Raw genomic sequence first — 21,558 nt, 5'->3', positions numbered from 1 at the left:
CTAGAGAATTTAGGCAAAGTCGATGCACGATCCCGCACATTGTGCGATTTGAGCTCTCAGCTAGACCATTGGCACGTGGGTAATAGGGAGATGAAAATTTGTGAACTATTTGAAGCAGGTGAACTAGTGCAGCAATGGTGTCATTTAGGAAGTGAGACCCTCTATCACTTATCAACTCAACAGGACAACCAAACCGAGAGATGATCTGGTCATATAGAAATGTGGCTACTACCTGGGCTGTACAGTTCTTGACTGCCTTGGCTTCGACCCATTTGGTTCCATAGTCGGTGGCAAGCAGAGCATACTTGTTCCCTCGGCATGTGGCAGGAGAGATGGGTCCAATGAAATCCAATCCCCAGCGATAGAAGGGAGGCACCGGAGTGAATGGTTTGAGAGGGAGGTACTCACGCCTCGTAGGCTTGGGGCCCGCTCGTTGACATGAATCACATCTGGTCACATGAACATGGCAGTCGCGGAAGAGCTTGGGCCACCAGAACCCTGCTCGCATGATCTTACGAGCAGTAGCATCTGAGGCCATATGCCCTCCACCTATGCCAGCATGTGCCTCTTTAAGAATGGATTGTGTCTCATGTGGAAGCACACACCGTCTCAAGATCTGATCCTTCCCAAGCTTGTACAATTGACCTGCAATCAACTTAAAAGGAGCAGCTTGAAGGATCCGTTTGCGTTTCTCTGTTGGAGTTAATCCTGGAGGAAAGCCACCTGTAGACAAGAGGTGTACGATGTTGGCATACCATGGTGGGAAGCAGTCCACCGCAAATAGGCATTCATCAGGTAGTTCTGTTATTCCGAACAAGCCCGCATCGGGTAAGTCATCGGTGATACCACTGGCTGGTTCCCCGGAATGTAACCTAGACAAGTGGTCTGCAGGTTGATGCAGTCTCCCAGCCCTCACCACAATGTCGAATTCAAATTCTTGAAAGAGAAGAATCCATCTGCTTATCCGGCCACCAAGAGTAGGCTTATTCAATAAATACTTAAGAGCTTGATGATCAGTGATGATCACAAACTTGTTGCCCAAGAGGTAGTGACGATACTTGGTCATGGCATAAACCATGCCGAGGCCCTCCCTTTCTGTGGTACTGTATTTGCGTTCTGCTCCATTGAGTTGTCGACTCGCGAAGTAGATGGGCAAATCAATCTTAGTATCCTGGTTAGGTTGAGCCAGTATAGCACCTACTGCCCACCCACTAGCATCCACATGGACATGAAAAATTACATCCCAATCAGGCTGCCTGAGGATGGGGGCCTTCACGAGGCGATGCTTCAGATCATCAAAGGCTAGTTGTTGTGGGGTGGCCCAGACAAACGCAAGATGGGAGGCCGATTTACCATTAAAAACAGAGAAGTCATCTAGAAAATGCCGAATGCCTCCTTTTCTCTCTCCCTTCTCCTTCATCCTCATCCCCCGCCTTGGAGGGTCCCTTCTTCGCTGAGAATCTCCCCTCTTTCTGCCCATTGGTCATCCTCTTATCTCCTTAGCTGTTGAGGATAGCCGTTGCGCCGCTGGCTCTCTTGATGGCTTCGGCGACTTCCTGACTCCCTGACTCGCCAGCCTGATGGTATAAATTATCCATGTGCAGGTGAGCTGGTTCACCGCACCACTGCACCACTGTATCACTGAACCACTGTGTAATATAAATACTCCTGACTGCTCCATGTGCTAAGCTCACTCTCCATGTGCGCAGCTCTTGATGAGATCACTTTGGACACGGTACTCCTGGTTGACCTGTGTCGACCTGTGGTTGACCTGTGTCGACCTGTGGTTAACATGTGTCGACCTGTGGTTGACAGCCTCGGACAGTACTCCTGGATGAACCCGTGTGATCGCGTGGCTAACTTGTGTTGACACATGGTCAACATGTGGTCAACAGATGTCGTCATGTGGTCAACGCCTGTCGACAGGTGGTCGTGTGATAAGGTAACACACTAAAAATCTTTGTCAAGGCACAAGGACTAGATTGCGGGGTGAGGAGAGAAATTGCATAGTATTGAAATGGAACAAAAGACATGTTTGCAATGTTTGCTAAGGGAGAAACAACATGAAGAAAAAAGACTCCTTGCAAAGTAGTAGTAGGTGTAGTGGTTGTAGATGCACACATTCAAACATTGCCGTCAAAGCAAAAAATGAGAGTTGTGGTCTCCCAACTTGTGGTATCATTTGATACAGCAACATCATGCCGTTTTGATGACTACTAGTCTTGAGTCTTCAAAACATTTATCCTGCAACCAGAATTTTATAGAGAGAGAGCTCTACCAACATCTCGAGAGATGCACACCGAGGAGACTTTGCTCTCCAACTTGAGACATGGCCTATGCAAATAGCGTGGAACAGTGGCGCAATGCCACTGGCAGATCTGCGATGCTGTGGTGCTGACATCAGCAGCAGTACGGCTGCAGTACGGGCTGACACGTGGAATGTACAGACTGGAAGAGGCCCAGATCAGGGAGATCTGCAAGGCAGGAATGTGCCATGGCTGGGCAGGGATATGGCCTGAAAAGGTGCCTCAATGGAGTTGGTGGAGGGGCCCTAGCAGCAGCACAAGAGGTGCAGAGAAAGGAGCAAGGGGGGGCTGGCCCCTTGTCCTTATATAGGGCTGGTTGGGCTGATCCAGCCAACCAAGTCGGCCAGCAAGGAGGCAACCAGTTGGCCCATTCGTGCTGGCTGGGTCATTTTTTTGGGGGGCTTGCAGCAGCCCCTATAAAAGGGGCCATTTAAGTCCGCTTTACCTATCACTTGAAGCAGCCCTTAAATAGCAAACAGGACCAGGAAGACCATAAGCAGTTGGGCCTATTACCAGAAGGTGAACCAAGCTGGAAGAAGACCTGCAGACTGAGCTAGAGTGGCAGCCCACATAGGCTGGTTTCCAGACAGTAATGTGGAAGGGATCCTTTGGACAGAGAGTCTACATACACTCAATGGAGTACATAGGCTCAGAGATCCAAAGGTGCCAGGTATATAGTAGGAGAACATTTTGTGGAAGCACACAAGTGTGGGGAGGGTATGCGTTCTATTCTTCATAGTCACGCTTGCAAACACTCGTGGACGGTGGACACAACTTATTCCAACTAAGCATATTTTAGCAGTCAGGGCAAGCCATACTGAGTTCAAGAAAAAAATCTCACACAAGGGATGAGCAAAAGGCAGCTTGCAAGGCCAATCGTTCTACATGCCTCAACAAACAGTCACGTAGACGTCTTAATATTTGGTATTGTATCTTCTCTAGGTTTTGGACGGACAAAAATATATAAGACTAGCTTCTATATTGTCTCTGAGCATAGTCTTTTTGCTAGTCTGCACACACATGAATGGTTGTGAAATACACACACTTGATAAATCTTGATTCCATAGTGAAACACTTTACGTGTAATTCCTGGGCTATCTATCTGTCTTCTGCTGTGGGATATCCTCTGGTGGGATTTCATTTTCTAACATTATCTAAATCTAGGGATGAGGATATCATGTTGTGAACGTTGTTAATGAGCTTGTCGGAATTTCGGGTCATGTGGAGCAGTGTTTCTTGACTTCAAGTTGTTGGTACCTAGACCCAATCCTAGAGGACATTATCCTAGCTTCACGGAGGATTTGGCTTTATGGAAGTGTTCCATAAAGTGTTTACATTGAGACCTTGGGGAGTGGGAGTGGGAGTAGATTGATGCAGGGAACCTTGAGAAGAGCCTCTTGTTCTTCTGCTCCACAATTAGAAATGCCAAGAGGTTTCAGCGTAGACCTAAGGGCTAGAAGCCCACGATAGCTTCTCATTGCGAGAGTCTTCATATTTCTATAGTCTTGCAATATAAAAATTGCTATTTTCTTATGGATTTTTATTCATGGAGGCATTGTAGTGAACCTGTGGAGGTCCATGTTTGGTTTAGTTCCTATTTGCCTTCACTAGCATTTGGCATTGTTTATGGGATTGTATATATGCGAAATTAATCTGGAAGGGGATTGCTAGATTTCAGTACTTTTATTCCCTCCACCTTCTTCATGACCTAGGGCTCAATGGCTTGGCTCTCTCTTTCGAGGCCTCATATATTTTATGAGATGCATAGCTCCTCTTGGACTCTTTCGGTTTGGCAATATTTAGGCGAGTCTGGATCTCTAGATGATGTTCCCCCTTTTCCTTATCATAAACCTGCACATGCCTTGATGGATACTTTTTTGGGAGATCTTAGCTAGCATTTCAGCATGGCATAAATGGAGATCCAGAAGCACAGAAGCACGTGATGGCTCCCAACTCCACCCATCTCAAACTTTGGCTAGTATTTGGATAGACACTGTATGGCCATATAGTTGAGCATGTAGGGGTCTTCCCGGGTGGCGCTACCAGGAGGAGTATCTTCCTTAGGGAGTGGATAAGCTCCCCTTTTTTCTCGGAGTCCACCACAGGTTTGAGGTGGCATTTCCAGCCTCAACCTTGGAGCTTTATTGGCTCTGCTTGATGAGTAGGCTTTTGACCCACTCAGGGTATTTTGTTTTTTGTGCTATATATGATGTGCTCTTGCCATGAGCATTTCCTCTTGGGTCTTTTTTCCTACTTAATAGAAGTCTTTTTCTACTTCATAGAAGAATATCAAATGCATTTTTGTTGGTTATAGTACTGAGAGGGAGGTCTATAATTCCAGTACAAGAAAGCTCATCATTAGCAGAGATGTTGCCTTTAATGAGAATGAGAGCATGATGCCTAAAATACTTGAGTTGCCACTTAATCATGAGCCCGATTAGTTGCCACATTATGAGGCATATTCTCCTACCTCATCTGTCTAAGGAACTTACTCTTGCTTTAAATGCTTCAAATGGGCTGCCACATAATTAAGTGGATCCTTTTGCCTCACATGTTTCAGATAAGCAGGCAGTTATTGGGGATGGACAGCCCATTTTGTATCATTGTCCTGGGATTCGAAGAGCAAGTGGTATTACTGATAGGACACTCCCAAAATGGGCTAGATTGACCATTCGTGATGCACATGGTCAACGTTCCTTAGGAAGGACAAGGGCAAGCACAAGGCTATCTAATGATGAGGTCAATTATGCCTTGATGAGAATTGTTATGGATGCTGAAATTGAGCCTGACATTTCAGGTTGCATAGGGTATTCCTTATGGTAGAAAGCGATATAGCCTGAGATTAGGTCCTTTGAAAGGAATGTCACATGGGATTTGGTTGATCCTACCATTGGAAAGAATGTTGTGGGCACTAAATGGATCCATAAGGTCAAGTTATATTCCAATGGTACAATGGAGAAGTACAACGCTTGTTTTGCCAAGGAGTATGCACAAGTTTCAGGAAGAGGGAATCAACTATGAGCATTTTTTTTCTCTGGTAGTCAAAATGACTACCATCCATTGTACAATTTCCTAGCTGCATCTCGTAGGTGGTCAGTGTATGAGATGGATCGTAAGGCTGCCTTTTTCAATGGGGATCTTAAGGAGGAGGTCTATGTGCAACAACTCCCCCCCCCTCCCCCAAGGATTTGTGGTCAGTGGGCACGCTTAAGAAAGCACTTTATTTGTGCAAGCAAGCACTGCGTGCATGGTATCACAAGATACATCATTTTTTGCTTACTCACACTGAACCAATGCAAGAAAAATCAGATTTGATCATCCTCATCCTTTATGTGGATGATATCATACTCATTGGTAATAGTGATGATATCATACTCATTGGTAATAGTGACAAGAAAATTGCTGAAGTGCAATCTATGCTGTCCTAGACTTTTGATATGACAGATTTAGGTTTATTGCACTATTGTTTGGGCATTGAATTTTGGCAAGCCATGGAGTATATGCATGTCACAGACAAAGTATGCCAGGAGTCTCTTCTTGCAGAAATTTAAGATGGAAAACAGCAAACTCATAGCTACTCCTCTTGAGAAAGGCCTCAAGATCAATAAACATGACACCGCTGAAAGGTTTGATGGCACTCTTTGTAGGCAATTGGTAGGAAGCCTCATCTGTTCGTGCTCTATGAGGCCTTACATTGCCTATGCTACAGCGTCGCTTAGTCAATTTATGCATTTTCCATAATCAGTGGAATGCAGCCAAAAGGGTTGTCAAATATGTACATGGTACACTCAATTTTTGTTTACATTATGCTCAAGACTGTGACTAACGTTCATGGGTTCATAGATTGGTCACGGGACATTGATGATACAAGATCCACTTCTAGCTACTGTTTCTCATTGGGTTCAGCTTGCATTTCATGGCTCAGTAAGAAGCAAGCTAGAGTTTCTCTTTCATCCAATGAAGCAGAATATAAGGCAGCTAACACAGCCACTATGGAATGTGTGTGGTTGAGGAAGTCAATGCATGGTCTACATCATTAACAGGACGTGTGGCCAGGCTCACTTACAATGACAGTTGGAGTTGCATTCTCATTGCAAACAATTCTATATTTCATGCTTGCATGAAGCACATTGAAAATCTACATCATTGTATTTGGGGTTGTATTGAGGATGGTTTCATCAACCTAATCTATTGTATATCTAAGGACAGCGTGGCAGATATCTTCACCAAGAGCCCTTCAACGGAAATCCTTGTACATCGTCAACAAGGCTTGGGGATGAGAGGCATACAAACAATGCCAGGGAGGGTTATAAAAGGATATTTATTTGTTTGTACTCCCATCGGTTTGCTATATTGTTATTGATGAATTTGTGCAAACCATGCTACTATTGCGATATTTCTAGGGTATTTCAGCCACCATTGAGGGGGGTTTATAGGAATATTATAATGGTAAGTTTATGTAGGCTAGACCTAGCTTAAATATTCTAATCTAATTTTTTCATATCTGGGCTTCGTTTATAGCCTAGGTGTTGTACTTTCACTATGGAACTATTCAATGGAGGTTTCTCATGTGGAATACATTCTCGTGTCTTGTGTCCACTTCGTGACTCTCCACAGTTTCAGCATGAGTCCCTCTGAAAGGTAGGGAGATATTATACCACTCTCCCAAAGCTCCAAAAAGAGAGAAGTAATAGAATCCCTGACAAAATCCCAATGAGTGATAAAGAAGCAAATATGATGCCATCATTACTTGAGTATTTGCATTGTTGCCAAGGCAATAAGTGCCGTCTTGATCTCCTGTGTCATAAAGGGAGTCCTCATCTCTGTTGGTCAAACTAGGCATATGCTCCCAAAATTTTCCTTGAGCTCAACATCTAGCCAGGGTTGAGATTGATGGGGTCTTCATCAACAAGGGCCTTTATCTCCATTCAAGTTCAAATTAAGGATTTTTGTGGCAACGAGCATCAGTTCATCTTATGCAATTTGATTGACATTTCATATATCTAGACAATCAAGTGGCAACATCAAATTAGGCAAATCATCCTTGTCCCAAAGTGGCAGATTTCATTTGTCTTGACAATCAAGTGGAAAAATCAAATGAAGGCAACTCATCCTTTCACAAAATGTCACATAACAATAAAATCACCCACAATTTGGATAATTACAGTACTTGGATTAGAGATGCCTTGTGTCTTTCAATTACAAGGCCATACAACACAGAGAGCAGCTTCTCAACATAAAACCCATGGTAGAGTGTTGGCGTCAATCAACATATGTGGTCTACTATGGTCTCCTAGTTGTATTGTGCATCGGACAAGTATCACTGTCACTGCTATCAGCCGTGCATCTGGCCTGGTGAACATGGAGGAAAGATCCTCGAGTCTGATCTTGGCATCGACACGCTGGCGGGTCTGTCGTATCTCATGCTCCAAGCCTCGGCTACATCACGTCTCTAGGGCCTTTTGGGCCATGTTCTCCGACCGGAAAAACTTAGTGATCACACTCTGGGTGGAATCTACTAAGTGCCCTCATCTCGTCTATGTGCCCCATCACAACCCCCTCACATCCAACAGACTTGATGACTCCACCAACATCCCAAGGACCACTACAGTGATGCCACACCATAGCTTCTATCCTCTCCATGGACTAATACAGTTTTCAGCTCTTTTCTCAGTTCTTTCATAGCTCTCTTTAGCTCCATGTCTCTCAGCTTTCATATTGATCTCTGAATCTCCATAGCTTAGAGTTCCATCTTCCCTTCCTCTCTCACACTCACGCAGCTCCGCTGCATGCCCGGGGACAGCACAAGCCTCTTCAATAGCCTTGCACAGTGGTCCACATCTTTCGTGTGGCCAGCGTGGTCTTGGTCGAGATTTGGATTGCTTCTCATGCATTTGTGGGTCAGCTCTCCGTATCGAAGGGTCATCCTTAGAGTTGTCTCCCGAGCTCTCTGAAGGAGTGTCACTTCTCCACAGTGTATCTCCATAGTGCACTGAAAATCTCTAGCTTTATAGAACATGTACAAGGGAACATTATCATGAAACGATAGTTGTGGGGGGAATTGAAAGCAAACTAAAATGTGACATGTAGGTGTAGAAGGAAGGAGAAAAGGAAATAAAGAAGTGAAAAGGGGCATTATTGGAATTCAGAAATCAAGAAATCACTAAGAAGAGCCAAGAATCGATGTGCGAGGGAGACGTAGAGAATGCGTTTCAGCAGGGTGTGAGTTTTATTACCAGGCATTCAAGAGGAAGCAAAATAGATGGAATGAATTCTCAGTTCTTACGAATCAAATGAATTCTCAGTTCTTACGAATCAAGTGATGTTTAAACTAGTGATTTTTGTGTTTATGTTGCATTTGTCTTGGGTGTAGATGCCTGTAAAGTCTCCAACCATTCAGCATATTGTATCTGGTTTTCTCAGCCTCGTAGACCCTTTGGTCTTTCAAAGACTGTTAATAAACTTTCTTTCTTCTTGTACCTTGCTAAGAATTGGGGTTCCTCAGAATCTGAGGTTGAGTAAACAAAACCTTTTCAAACCTTAACTTTTGTGTAGTTTGGAATTCTGATTGCTCCGCTAATGGTGGTTCTTGTTGTGAGGCTATTCCTTTGGCCAAAAATTTCACGTAACAATTGTGCGCTTCAAATTCAAACAAGATTAGCTAGTATAGCCATGGCCATTCCTTAAAGTTCTATTGTGTGTGAGATCCATAGAATTTTTGACAAACTTTAATGTGCAGGTGTGTTATTGAAAACACCTTTAGGCGCCTTCATCTGCATGTAAAAAATGAAAGCCCTCTTCCTGTTAACTATCAATGGTTCCTCTTGGATGACGATGTGGGTATTGAAAAAGAGTCCGAGACTTTGCAAAGGAGTTCTGGAGGAAGATTTCCTGTAAATCAAATCTTTGACATCTTGCCAATCCAAGGGTGTTTAAACCCTGGTGAACAAGAAATAGTGCAGTTCTCATTTTATGCTTATCCAGGTTATCAATGTACCACTACAGCCATATGTGAGGTATTTCCATGTGCTCTTCCAAATGGTCTGCTTGCTTTCAGAGACATCTTGTTTTCTTTGTGTGGAACTTAAGTACAATCAATGCTGACCATTGGTATGGTCATGTAGGTAGAAGGAGGTCCAAAATATTTTGTACTGTTGGAAGCAGAATCAGGGTTGATAACTTATAATTTAAGTCACACATTCCTCGACTTTGGTTGTCAACCATTCAATAGGAGTGTTGACAAGAATCTAATACTCACAAATGTAGGGAAAATCCCTCTAAAATTTCAGATTGATATACCTCCTTTCAAACTGAGTCCTTTCTTAAAGGTTTCTCCATTGCGTGGAGATCTAGATCCTGGTCAAAAACAACATTTTGTAATATCTCTATATCCTGCAATCCCCAACAAGTTCGAACAGGAGATAATGTTTCAGGTATGTAGAAGCATTTATAGAAGATTCTGTTTGTAGCAGGACTAAAACTGCTAGAATTTTCCCAAAAACACACACAGTAAGGGAGACTATTGAGGAAACACTACAAAGTCAACATGAAGTTTCAAAACACTGAGTACGTGATTATAAATTCAAGCTGATTATGTGATGACCAATTTAATTTGTTCTCTCAAATTTTCATTTTTTTTCACCTTTTATGGATTGCATGCAGATTTCACACTATCTACCCCATGCAATCTCTATATCTGGACAAGGGGTTTATTCATATTTGCTGGTAGATCTCCCTCGTATAAGGAGTCATAAGTTTCTTCTAGCTGCTACTCAGGCCTGGGAGAATCTTTCAAAGGATTGTTTAAGTGATAAGCCTCCATTTTCAGCAACAAAGGAGGGGTCTATTGAAAAGGAAGAGAAAATTATGCCTGATGAAAACATGGCAACTCACAAAATAGAAGCTTCCAGAGAGCCAGCTGTGGAATATATTGATGCTGAAATCGACAGATTGTTGCTTATACAGTGCCTTCTTGAGGCAGGAAAAGATAATCCATTCACAACAATCCTGCCTACTCTGGAATCTGAGCCATCTGCATTATACTTAGAAAAAGACTATGCTACAGATAAAAAAGCATTAGAAGTTGAAAAATTGGTACTTAATAGATATCTTTGTGATTTTGGAAATGTCATTCTGGGAGAGTCCCACCAAAAGATGATTCAAATCACAAATGGTGGTATCCTTCCTGTTTCTTTCAAAGCAGAAAAGTCTAATTTGAAGGGAACTGGATTTTTTGTTGAGCCCGAGCAACAAATGAGGCTTCCTGCTGGACCTTCAAACAGTAAACCAGTAGAACTCAATGTGATGCTTAAAACAGACAATCCAAAATTCAAGCCAGGACAAATTGAAGCCAGTATTCCACTTCATATCAAAGAGGTTCTCTTGTACCATATCTCTGATATCTATCAGGAAACCAAGTAAAGATGTCATATGAATTCAAGATATCTATCTGCAGAAGATACCTTCATTTGATACCAAAAGTTTATGTTTGCTATATGCTTCTTTCTTTCTTTTCAAAAAAGAGACTTATTATGAATGATAACTTCAAGAGCATAGCTCAAGGGAGAAGTACATCATGCGGCGCATGAGAAAATAAAACCCCAAACAGGGCAAAATCAAGCTAGAAAATATCCAAGGTTGAGGCTGAAAGTGCCATCTCAACCTTGTGGGGGATTCCGAGAAGAATGGGGAGCCACTCCACTCCCTCAAGAAAACATTCCTCTTGGTAGAGGCTGCTCGTGAAGACCACTGCATGGTTCCCCAAATGGCTAATAAGGTGTACACCATGCTTGTCTAGATACTAGCCACTGTGTATGTAGGGTGGACCTGGGAACAATCCGAAGCCTCTGTACATCTAGATCTCCAAATGTGCCATGCTGATATGAGCACTAGAATCGTCCATGAAGTATCCATAGATGCATGCCCAGCTCTGTACGGTGAGTCAGGATCATCATCTAGAGAACATGACTCAGAGAGCTAGGCTACCGAGCCCTAGGTCATGAAGAAAGGAGAACACATAAAGGTGCTCAAAAGTCTAGTGATCCCGTTCCAAATAATCCTCGCATGTCTTCAGTCCCATAAGCAATGCTGAATAGACTCATCAACAAAGAGGCGACGAGTACATGTGGAATTTTCCCTGAACATCGACCTCCATTGGCTCACTGCAATCCCTCCATGGGAAGAATAGTTTGATTTTTATATTTCTGAGGGGTTTCTAGAGTCTCTTCCAAAAGGATTTCTGCAGATTAGCAAAAATCTGAAAATTATTCCAGTCAAGAGCTCTGGTGGGATTCCAACCTCTAAGGTTGAGCAGAAATCTTATGGCATTACTAATCCAGTATCGAAAGAAGGGTAGGCTCTTTTCTCAGTGGCCTGTATCAATCCATTCCCTGCAAACACTTTATGGGGATGCCTCCATAGAGCCAAAGCCTTCATGAGCCCAAGGGAATGTGACTTGGGGGTTAGGGTTTAGATATCATCTTGAATCCAAAAAGCACTATTCCACGTGACCTACAGCCCTGACAGGCTGAAATGCAATATGCATAAGAATGTCATCCATGTATCTAAATAGCTTGTCCCTAGAATGAACATCATAGACCAAGGCATTCTCATTTTTATTTATTTTTTTCCATGAAAAAGACTTCTATTAAGTAAGAACAAAAACCCGCGAGAGCAAGCTCAAAGCGGAATACATCATGAAATCATGAGGATAATAAAAAACCCCCTCAGAGTGAGGTGGAAAGAAACCAAGGCTGAGGCTGAAAGTGCCATCTCAACCCTGTAGTAGATTCAGAGAAGAAAGGAGAATCCTTCCATTCCCTGAAGAAAGAAACCCTCCTAGCTGAGGCTGCACGGGAGTCCCCCTGCATACCCGTCCATACGGCCATCAGAGTGTGTACGATGTCTGTCCAGATACTAGCCAATGTGTGCGAGGGATGAACCTGAGTACCCTCCATAGCCTCTGTTCATCTGGATCTCCAGATATGCCAGGCTGCTATGCTCGCTATAATCTCCCAAGAAGTATCCACAGAGGCATGTACAGCTGTAAAAGGACGGTGTGGAACCACATCCAACGAGCAGAGCTCAACCCGATGACGTCGAACCGAAATGGCCCGGGAGGAGTCAAGTCCCTCATAGAAAACCTGAGGTCCTGTAAGAGAAAGCCAAGCCACCGAGCCCCAAGTCATAAAGAGTGGGGAATGGGCAAAGTGACTGAAGATCCTGGCTATCCCCATCCAAATCAATCTCGCCTGTCTGCAATCCCATAAGCAATGCTGAATAGACTCCGAAGCAGAAAGGCAACGAGGGCAAGTAGGGTCGGCTCCGAATCTGGACCTCCAAAGGTTCACTGCAATCCCTCCATGAATAGAAAGCCAAAAGAAGATAGTGATCTTTCTATTCCTGTGGGATTTCCAGAGCCTCCTCCAGAAGTACCTCTGCTGATCCGCAGTAATACCAAAAGTCTCCCAATGAGGAACTCTGGAGGGTCTCCAGTCTCTACTACTGAGCTGAAATCTCCTGGCATTACTGACCGTGTAACGAAAGAAGGGGATGGTCTTCTCTCGATGCCCCGCGTCAATCCACTCCCACTCTCCGGGGTCCCACTGTAAATACCTGATGGGAACTCCTCCATAGAGCCAAAGTCTCCAAGACCCGGTGGAGAGTAACTGGGGGTCAGGGTCTAAGAACCACTCTGAATCTGATCCCTGCATCAAAAGGCCTACGACCCTGATAGGCTGAAAAGCAGACTCAAGCAATATATCATCTGTAGATCTGAGCAATCTGCCACCATCTTGGACACTGAAAACTAAAGCATCCTCCTGTGCACCTCGGAAGGCTAAGACCTGAAGTGGAACCCCGCCTCTCGAGAAAGTGCCTGCCCAAGTGGAGGTAGTGAGAGGCATATCATCTGTGTCTATCCAAGCCTCTGGAAGGGCTGTCTCAATCTGCAAGATCCTCCCTGCACTCCCTCTGAGATGTCCTGTCAACCTTGACTTGGTTTCCTCTGGAAGCCTACGGAAGGCTTTCCAAGATCCTAAAGAAGAAGCAGGTCCCCTCTCCCACCTGGCCCACTGCATGTAGGGTGAGGCACCCAGTGGTCTGCCACGATCATCTAAAATACTGTCGTTCCACATGATGGGCTGCCTATCAATCTCTTCCCGGGAGGAAGGAGGAATCCTCCGAAGAGAGCTTCTGAAACTAGCCCAAGCTTTCAGAATGGCAACCATGAGAGGGGATGAAGGTGATCTGAGGTGTGCTGAGGTGAAGATCCATCTAACACTGCTCATCCAGTCTCCTCCTGAGGAAGGTGTGCACCTCTGTATGCTGCTGATAAGAAAGTCCTTCCACGGTTCCTGTCCTGGCATAAGTCCTCGCACCACTATCTTGCAAAGTAAGGCTCTGCACTGTAAATCTGGATCAATAATATTGAGACCCCCATCCTGTGTAGGGAGGATGAGGGTCTCCCAAGCCACTCTGGCTAAGGCATCTGCTGTGCCATCAAGCCCACTCCAGAGAAAGTTCCTGATCGGTCTTCTGAGCTGAATGATGCAGTCCCTGCAACGGCACCAACATGAACAAATAAACCAGGCCGTGGCCAAGAGGACCTGGTTGACCACCACAACTCTAGAGGCAAGATCCAGCTTGGCTGAGCTCCAAAAGAGAAGCTTCCTTCTGATGCTCTCCAACACGGGAGCAAACTGCTGCGTGGTAGAAATACCCAAGCCGACCTGGCAGCCCAAATACCTGATAGGCACACCCCTCTGAACCCAAGTGAACCCTATGTCAAGTCCCCAAACTGGAGTGTCCTCATCACTGATCCAAAAGCCATTGGATTTATGCCAATTTATCTGCGCCCCTGCCGCCAAGCAAAATAAATCCAATGCTGTCCTGAAAGAAGTCAATGTCTGTGGAGAGGCATCCAAATAAATCGCTGTGTCATCAGCCAACTCACTGTCAAGCAGCTCCTCTTCTCTTCTGATAGGAAGTCTCAGCCCAAAGATGTCAGCTTGAGATCTAACATAGATGCTCATAGCTTCGGCCACGAATAAAAAAAGAAAAGGAGCAAGGGGGCATCCCTGACGGACTGATCTCGAAATCTGAAATCTCTCACCCCTTACCCCACCAATAAGTACCTGGCTATGGGCTGATCTGTACAAAGAGGAAACACCTCTGATCCAAACATCAGTGAATCCAAAGCGTAGAAGGGTGCCCTCCAAAAAACTCCAATCTACTCTGTCATAAGCTTTTTCAAAATCCAACAGTAGAATGGCAAGATTCTGGCCACTCTGCATGGCCCACTCTGAAGCTTCCCAGAAAGACAAAATGTTATCAAAAATACTTCTGCCATGCACAAATCCCGTCTGAGTGTCGTGGATAAGATCAGGGAGAAGTGGCTGCAATCGGAGGCTGATAGCCTTGGCCAGAATCTTGTAACAAGTCCCCAGAAGTGTGATAGGCCTCCACTGGGACAATAAATTTCTGCTACCTCCTTTTGGGATAAGGTGGATGAGGCCCTCTGTAAGCGATTCAGGCATCTCGCCAGAGTCCCAAATGGCCTGCATGGCTGAAGTAATATAGTCTCCAATCATATCCCAAAATGCAATGAAAAAGGACGGGGTGAGGCCATCTAAACCTGGGCACTTGCCCTTGTGAAGGGCTGAAAGTGCAGTCCTGAACTCTGTGTTGGTGAAAGGTGCGTCAAGTAGAACCTGCATATCCGGATTCACCAACACTGGGATACTCTGCCAAATAGCCTGTCTAGCATCCTCTATATCGTGTGTCTCAGGATCAGCAGTAAGGAGGGTGGCATAGAAATCTGAAGCTATGCGTAAGACGTCATCTGGCTCTGTCTGTAAAACCCCATGTGAGTCAATAAGCTGAGATACACTCTCTCTACTATGTCTAGGGCCAAGAGTAGAGAAAAAGTGTTTATTGACTCTACCACCCATCTGAATCCAGAAGGACTCCCGTGCATGAAACAATGCGTGCATGAATAGGCATCTGTTGCCTCCTGTTCGACCAAGAGAACAAGAGGGACTGTGGCTGAATAAGAAAGGCATCATCACACCAAGTATCTCTGCCACAGAAATGGAAAAGGAAGGCATCCCAAGCTGCTCTCTCCAAAGAGTGAAGTCCGCCTTCTCTACCCCCTTTTTTGTCTGAAGGTAACTCGACCATGTTAAAGTCACCTCCAATCACCCAAGAATCCACAATGGGGGCCCAGGAGAGCAAAGTCGTCCACATAAGGACACGTTCCCCTCTAATGTTGGAGGCATATAGGTTGAGGAAGCCAACCTTACGCCCTCCAATCAAAAGAATAATCCACTGAGCTCTAGAGGGGATAATGACTCCGTGCCCAACAACTAAGGGGAGAACCGAATGCGAAACTGAAATAGAAGTGCCACCCCTAGTGCCCAAAGCAGGCGACCAAAAAGTATGTCCTGAAAGCAACTTGCCTGACTTGGCACAATCTCTATAATCCAGCTTGTGCTCTTGAATAAATAATATATCAATGGGACCCCCAGTAACACCTGGATGAAGCTGATCCCAGATCAGCTGTCTACGGCGGCGATGTGGGACGCCACCTAGGCCCTGTATGTTCCAACTGATAATCCTCATCGACGGGAGGATGTAGAGTGGAACACCTTACCCGACCTAGTGGCGGAAACAAACCCCTCAACAGGGGAAGACCTCCTGCTCGAGGAAGGAGGGAAGGAACCCAGTGGAGGAAAGTCAATAGGGGAAAGAATCCTGGCACCTGAAGAAGAAGCCCTGTCAACAGGAAATCCAACCACTGGCTCCCCAAAAGTAGCGGGCACAAACTCCTCCTCTGGGAAATCTGAACTCTCTGCCAAGGCTGAAAACGAGTTCCTGTGGAGCAATCCAGACACCGGAGTACGAAGGATCCCTTGTGAGGGAAGAGGATCAACAGTGTAAGCTATCCCCTTCCCCCTGTCCAAGGGAGGGAGTGAGGAAGGCTCTCTACCCGGTGTCTGCCCAGTCGCGGAAATCTCTCCGTCCTCAAGAGGAACATCTGGCAGTGCTAGATCTAAGGAAGAAGCTGCAACTGGGGAGGAGGTCGAAGCTTCAGCGTCTCGGACTGTGCAAGGTGGGACAGGAAGGACAGCTCGAGGTGAAGCAGAGTCTACTAAGGTACCCTCGTGAACTGAAGGAGGGACCTGCACACGTACTGGAACCCACTGTAAAGCGTCGCGTGTGCCTGAGGGAGGTGGGGGTCGAGGAGCAGGTGAAGGACCTGTACCACCCCCCTGACGAGGCCGAGGAATAGGTACTGGACCTGTACCACCACCTGACTGAGCAGGACTGCCACGTGAAGAACGAGGAGCAGGAGCTGGACCTGTACCACCCCTCTGTCGAGGTCGAGGGGCAAGTGCCGGGTCTAATCCCCCCCCCTGTCCCCCCTGTCGATGCCCTGAGGCGGTAGCTGTACCAGAGGGCTTCTTAGGCCTTTTCTTCTTCCTGGGACAATCCCTGGCAAAGTGTCCCGAGGTCCTGCAAATCCTGCACTGGTCCTGCCTGCCTGAAATCTCCACTCTCTGGCGAAAAAAGGAACCATCCGGGCGCTGTATCATGACGTGGTCCATCTCGAGGTTAGGATCCTTGCAAAGGACCCTAACTCTAGGAACCCCATCAGCCTTGGTTGCCTCTGCTGCAGTCAATGGCAACCCAGGGAGGGGTGGGATCTCAGCAACTGTGCCAAAATGCTCCCCAATAACAGAAAGAAGTCGATGGTAAACCTGGGGAAGCCCGGGGAACCTGATGAAGAGCGAGAAGAACTTCTTATCTGCCTCTACTGGGTCGAAACCAAGGTGAAAGGCTTCAAAGAAGATCTTCCTGTGTCCCAGGTGTAAAAACTCGGCCTTGAGCACAGTGCTCGCAGCCTCTGGAGTGTCAAAAACAACCTGGAAAAAACCTCGTCCCAGAAGGCGAACATCTACCAATCGAGGAGCGAGGTCTGGGGGGAGAGCCGCAAGCATCCAGTCTCTGGCTTGGGATCTGGAAGGGTGAGACCCGAAGATGCGTGCTAGCAAAGTGGTAGAGCACTCAATCTCTACATCCTTCTTGAGCTGCTGCAACTCGTCTTTAGAGAAAGTGATAGTTTTCGCGGCCGGTGGAGATGGAGTAGGATTGGCTGACGGAGAATCCATCGCCAATCAAGGTGAGGAGGCCGACTCGAACAGAAAAAAAAAGCTCCTTCCGTTCCAAAAAAGCTGCGAGGGGCAAGGGAGGGGAAAGGAGGCTAAGAGGAAGCAGGGGGGAAGGGGAGGGAAGGAGGAGAGGGGCTGGGGCTGAGAGGGGAGAGGGGCAAGCTGCGAGGGAGGGAGGGGCTGAGAGGGGAAAGGAGAGGAGAAGAAAGGGAGGAGTGAGAGGAAGAGAGGGGGCGGGAGAGCAAGCAGGGAGGGGGCGGGACCAGGGGAGGGGGCGGGACAGCAAGGGGGAGGGGGCGGAGGCAGGGAGAGGGAGCGGAGCAGCAGGGGGGAAGGGGCGGAGGCAGGGGGGAGAGGGGGAGCAGCAGGGGGGAGGGGGCGGAGGCAGGGAGAGGGGGCGGAGCAGCAGGGGGGAGGGGGCGGAGGAAGGGAGAGGGGGCGGGACAGCAGGGGACAGGGGGGAGCAGCAGGGGGGAGGGGGCGGAGGCAGGGAGAGGGGGCGGAGCAGCAGGGGGGAGGGGACGAAGGCAGGGAGAGGGGGCGGGACAGCAGGGAGAGGGGGCGGGACAGCAGAGGGAGGGAGCGAGGGACAGGCAGGGGGAGGGGGCGGAGCAGCAGGGGGGGAGGGGGGGGAGCAGCAGGGAAGGGCTGAGGGGGGAGAGAGACGGGCTGAGGGAGGGGGAGCAGCAGGGGAACGGGGAGGAGCAGCAGCTCTGGAGGACATCAGAGGATTGATCAGGCATTCTCATTTGATCCTCGTAGTCCCACAACCTCAAGTGGGATCCCTAATCTCGTAAAGGCTCCTATCCAAACGTCACTCAAGTAAAACCTTCACCTGGAAGAACCCAATCCAAGGGTATGGTTGCATCAATCTGCTAGATTCTCCTTGCACTTCCTCTGAGGTGGCTTACTAACTGGAATCTGCAATCATTAGGAAGGCATTTGAAAATCTTCCAAGAACCCATAGAGAAAATAGGACCTCTCTCCCAGGAAGACCCTGGATATAGAGAGAAGTAGCTAGTGCTCTGCCATGCCCATCAAGTATATTATCATTCAACATGACTGGCTGCCTATCAATCTCTTCCCAAGAGGAAGGAGGAACTCCAACAGTCCCTAGAATAGTACCAACAAGAGCAAACAAACCATGATGTGTTGGTTGACCACCACCACCATGGAAGCAAGGTCAAGTTTGACTGAGCTCCAAAAAATAAGCTTCCTCCTAACACTCTCCAGCATAGGGGCGAACACCGGCCTCACAACCCAAGCACGTGAGGAATACTCCTCTAGATCCAAGTAAAACTGAAATTAGCCCCCCATGCTTGAGCAAGGCGCTGGCCACTCTACATAGCATAATTTGAAGCTTTCCAAAAAGAGAGAATATTATCAAAAATGCTTCTGCCATGCACAAAGCCATCTACGTATCATGAATAAGGTATGAAAGAATGGGCTGCACACACAAATTGATAGCTTTGGCCTAAATCTTGTAAAAGGTTTCCAACAGGTCTCTATTGGGAGATGAAACTTTTGCAACCTTCCTTCGAGATAAGATGGATGAGACCCTCTGTAACTAAATCAGAAGTTGTACCAGAGTCCCAAACGCCTTGCAAGACTGAGATAACATGGTCCCTCGAGCATTTGCTCTTGAAGGGCAAATAAGTGCACTCTTGAATTTTGGATTGGTGAAAGGGGCATTAAGGAAACATGTCATATGGGTTTCCCCAAAACTGGAATACACTATCAAACTCCATGTCTGGCATCATCTCTGGCAGTGAGTCAGGATCTAGTGAGAGGAGGGAGGCATAAAAGTCTGTAGCAATCTGCATGACGGCAGCGGATCTATTTGCCAAATCTCATTAGAGTCAATAAGGTGAGATACACTCTCCCTACTATGTCAGGCTGAGTAGAGAAAAAGTGTTTATTGACTCTTCCTCCAACTTGAATCTAGAAGTATTCCTGTGCATGAAAGGCATAGTATGCTCTCTGATATAGCAATATTTGCATATGAGCCCTTGTGCAACAAGGCGCTCCTAAATCCTTTTTTACTCTTTCCACTGTAGGGCTGCTAGCTGTTAATGGAGGTCCTCTCCTACCTAAGAATCTCATGTCTCTTGTTGTTAGCAATGCAATGGTAAAATTCAGTAACAACAGACAGGGCTGCTGCAACATGTGAAGGGGATGACACTCCACCCTGCAAATGAGATAGCCATATCTCCAAAACATCCTCTGTGAGGTCCTCTGAATACAATGCATCTAGAATCATTATATTAGCAGAGTAGTGGCTCTCAAGAGGCTCAAAAACCATAAGAACCATTGGAAAGTGATTAGAGAAACCATTGGTGCAATGCATATTGAGCCTCCTCTACCAAGTGTCCAATCATCAAAATAGAATCTATCTTTCCATGCATGGATGGACATCTGCAATCTCCTATTCGACCAAGATAACTGGAGCGAATGCACCAAAGTATTGCCACTATACTGAAAGAGAAAGGCAGTCCAAACTGCTCTCTCCATAGAATTATTGCCACCTTCTCCTCCCTCCTTTTTGTCTAAAGGAAACTCCTCTACATCAAAGTCACCTCCAATAATCCAAGACCTTGCAATGGGCAACCAAGAGAGAAGTTCCTTTTAGAAAAGGACACAGTTCCCTCTGTTGTCGGGGGCATAGATGTTGGGAAAACCAACTTTATGTCGACGGTCTATGGTTGCCCTCGTTCGATGTATGGAACGTCCCGTACGTTCCGTACAACTTGTACGGTTCCGTGCGACCCGTAAGTTTTTTTTTTTAATAAAATAAAATTATAAATAATAAATAAATAAATAAACTTGTTTTGTTTTGTTTTTGGGTGTGTTTTTTTGTTTTGGATGGCCGGTTTTCTTATTGGTGGTGGTTTTGCCAAACTAATTTTGGGCCTCCTATATGGCAAGGTTCCATATAAACCCCCTCTCCTCTCACTATGCATCTACCTCCGACTTCGAGTCTCTACTCTCCCCTCTCCATCTCCAACAAGTGATGAGGCTCAAGCTGCATCAAGCATCTTCATCTCTCTCCCTCTTTATCTCCATCAAGCACCTATATAACATGTTTGTACAAGTTTTAAAGCTTGTACAAGTACCTAGTCCAAAACTCTAAATCTTTGTCTTTTTTTTGGGTATCAAACGTACCATCGGACATACACCTAAGATTTTTTAGTTTGTTTAGTACCGCACTAATATCGAATGGTACGTATCGAACATGATCGTACATGTCAACCATGTGTCGACCAATCAACAAATTGATCCATTGTGCTCTAGAGGGAATAGTGATATCATGTCTGACGACAATTGGAAGAAAAGATTCTGACCATGCTCTAGAGGGAATAACGATACCATGTCTAACGATAAGGGGAAGAGAGTGCGATACTAAAATACGTGTTTCCCCCTAGTGCCCAAAGTAGGAGACAAAAAAGTATGACTTGAAAGTAATTTACCTGACTTTGGGCAATCTCTGTCATATAGTTTGTATTGCTGAAGAAAAAGCATATCAATGGGACCATCAATGACACCTGGATGAAGCTGATTGTAGATCAGCTACTTGCGATGGTGATGAGGCACACCATCAAGACCCTGAATGTTCCCAACTAACAAACATTATCGGCAGGAGGAAGTAGGGTGGAACACCTTATCTGACCTAGTGGCAGAAACAAACCCTCCAAGGTGGAGAGCTCCTAGCATATGCGTTAGCAAGGGGAGGAAAGTTCACAGGTGAGAGAGTGTCTTGGGGGGGGGGGGGGCTATCACTTTCAAAAGCGTTATCGGAGGCCTAAGGCCATTGGTATGAGGAGCAAGTGGGATGTGTCAATGAGAGCATGGAACAAGTAGGGGATCACGGTGTCACCGATGGTGTCAACGATGGAATGGACAGGGATGATGGTGTTATCAAGTGCGAATGAGTACAAGAGTGATGTGAATGAGCAAGATGCTAAGCAGAGCGTAATCACAAAAGCCAACCTTCAACATGAATGTAATAGAACTCAAGCCACATGACACAAGGTTCATTGTACCAATGAAGAGAGGGACTGGAGTTGTGACTAGAGATGGAAGGA

At 46.1% G+C, this 21,558-nt stretch overlaps 1 protein-coding gene across 1 annotated transcript in view; it reads left to right on the top strand.

Annotated features, from left to right (window-relative positions):
* LOC147899557 (uncharacterized) overlaps positions 1 to 21,558 on the top strand; it is a 406,773-nt gene that overhangs the window by 229,027 nt on the left and 156,188 nt on the right. The window contains exons 16-18 of the mRNA XM_087377749.1: positions 9,046 to 9,322; positions 9,431 to 9,739; positions 9,969 to 10,682. Of these exons, the coding sequence (XP_087233875.1) occupies positions 9,046 to 9,322; positions 9,431 to 9,739; positions 9,969 to 10,682 (1,300 nt within the window). The remainder of the gene's footprint in view (positions 1 to 9,045; positions 9,323 to 9,430; positions 9,740 to 9,968; positions 10,683 to 21,558) is intronic.

This window comes from Dipteris shenzhenensis, chromosome 8 (assembly GCF_047967505.1).
Source record: "Dipteris shenzhenensis isolate YYH24624 ecotype China chromosome 8, Dip_SZ_1.0, whole genome shotgun sequence".
Taxonomy (NCBI): domain Eukaryota; kingdom Viridiplantae; phylum Streptophyta; class Polypodiopsida; order Gleicheniales; family Dipteridaceae; genus Dipteris; species Dipteris shenzhenensis.
Note: the sequence above shows the minus strand (reverse complement) of the source record. Positions and strands in the feature narration are given on the sequence as shown.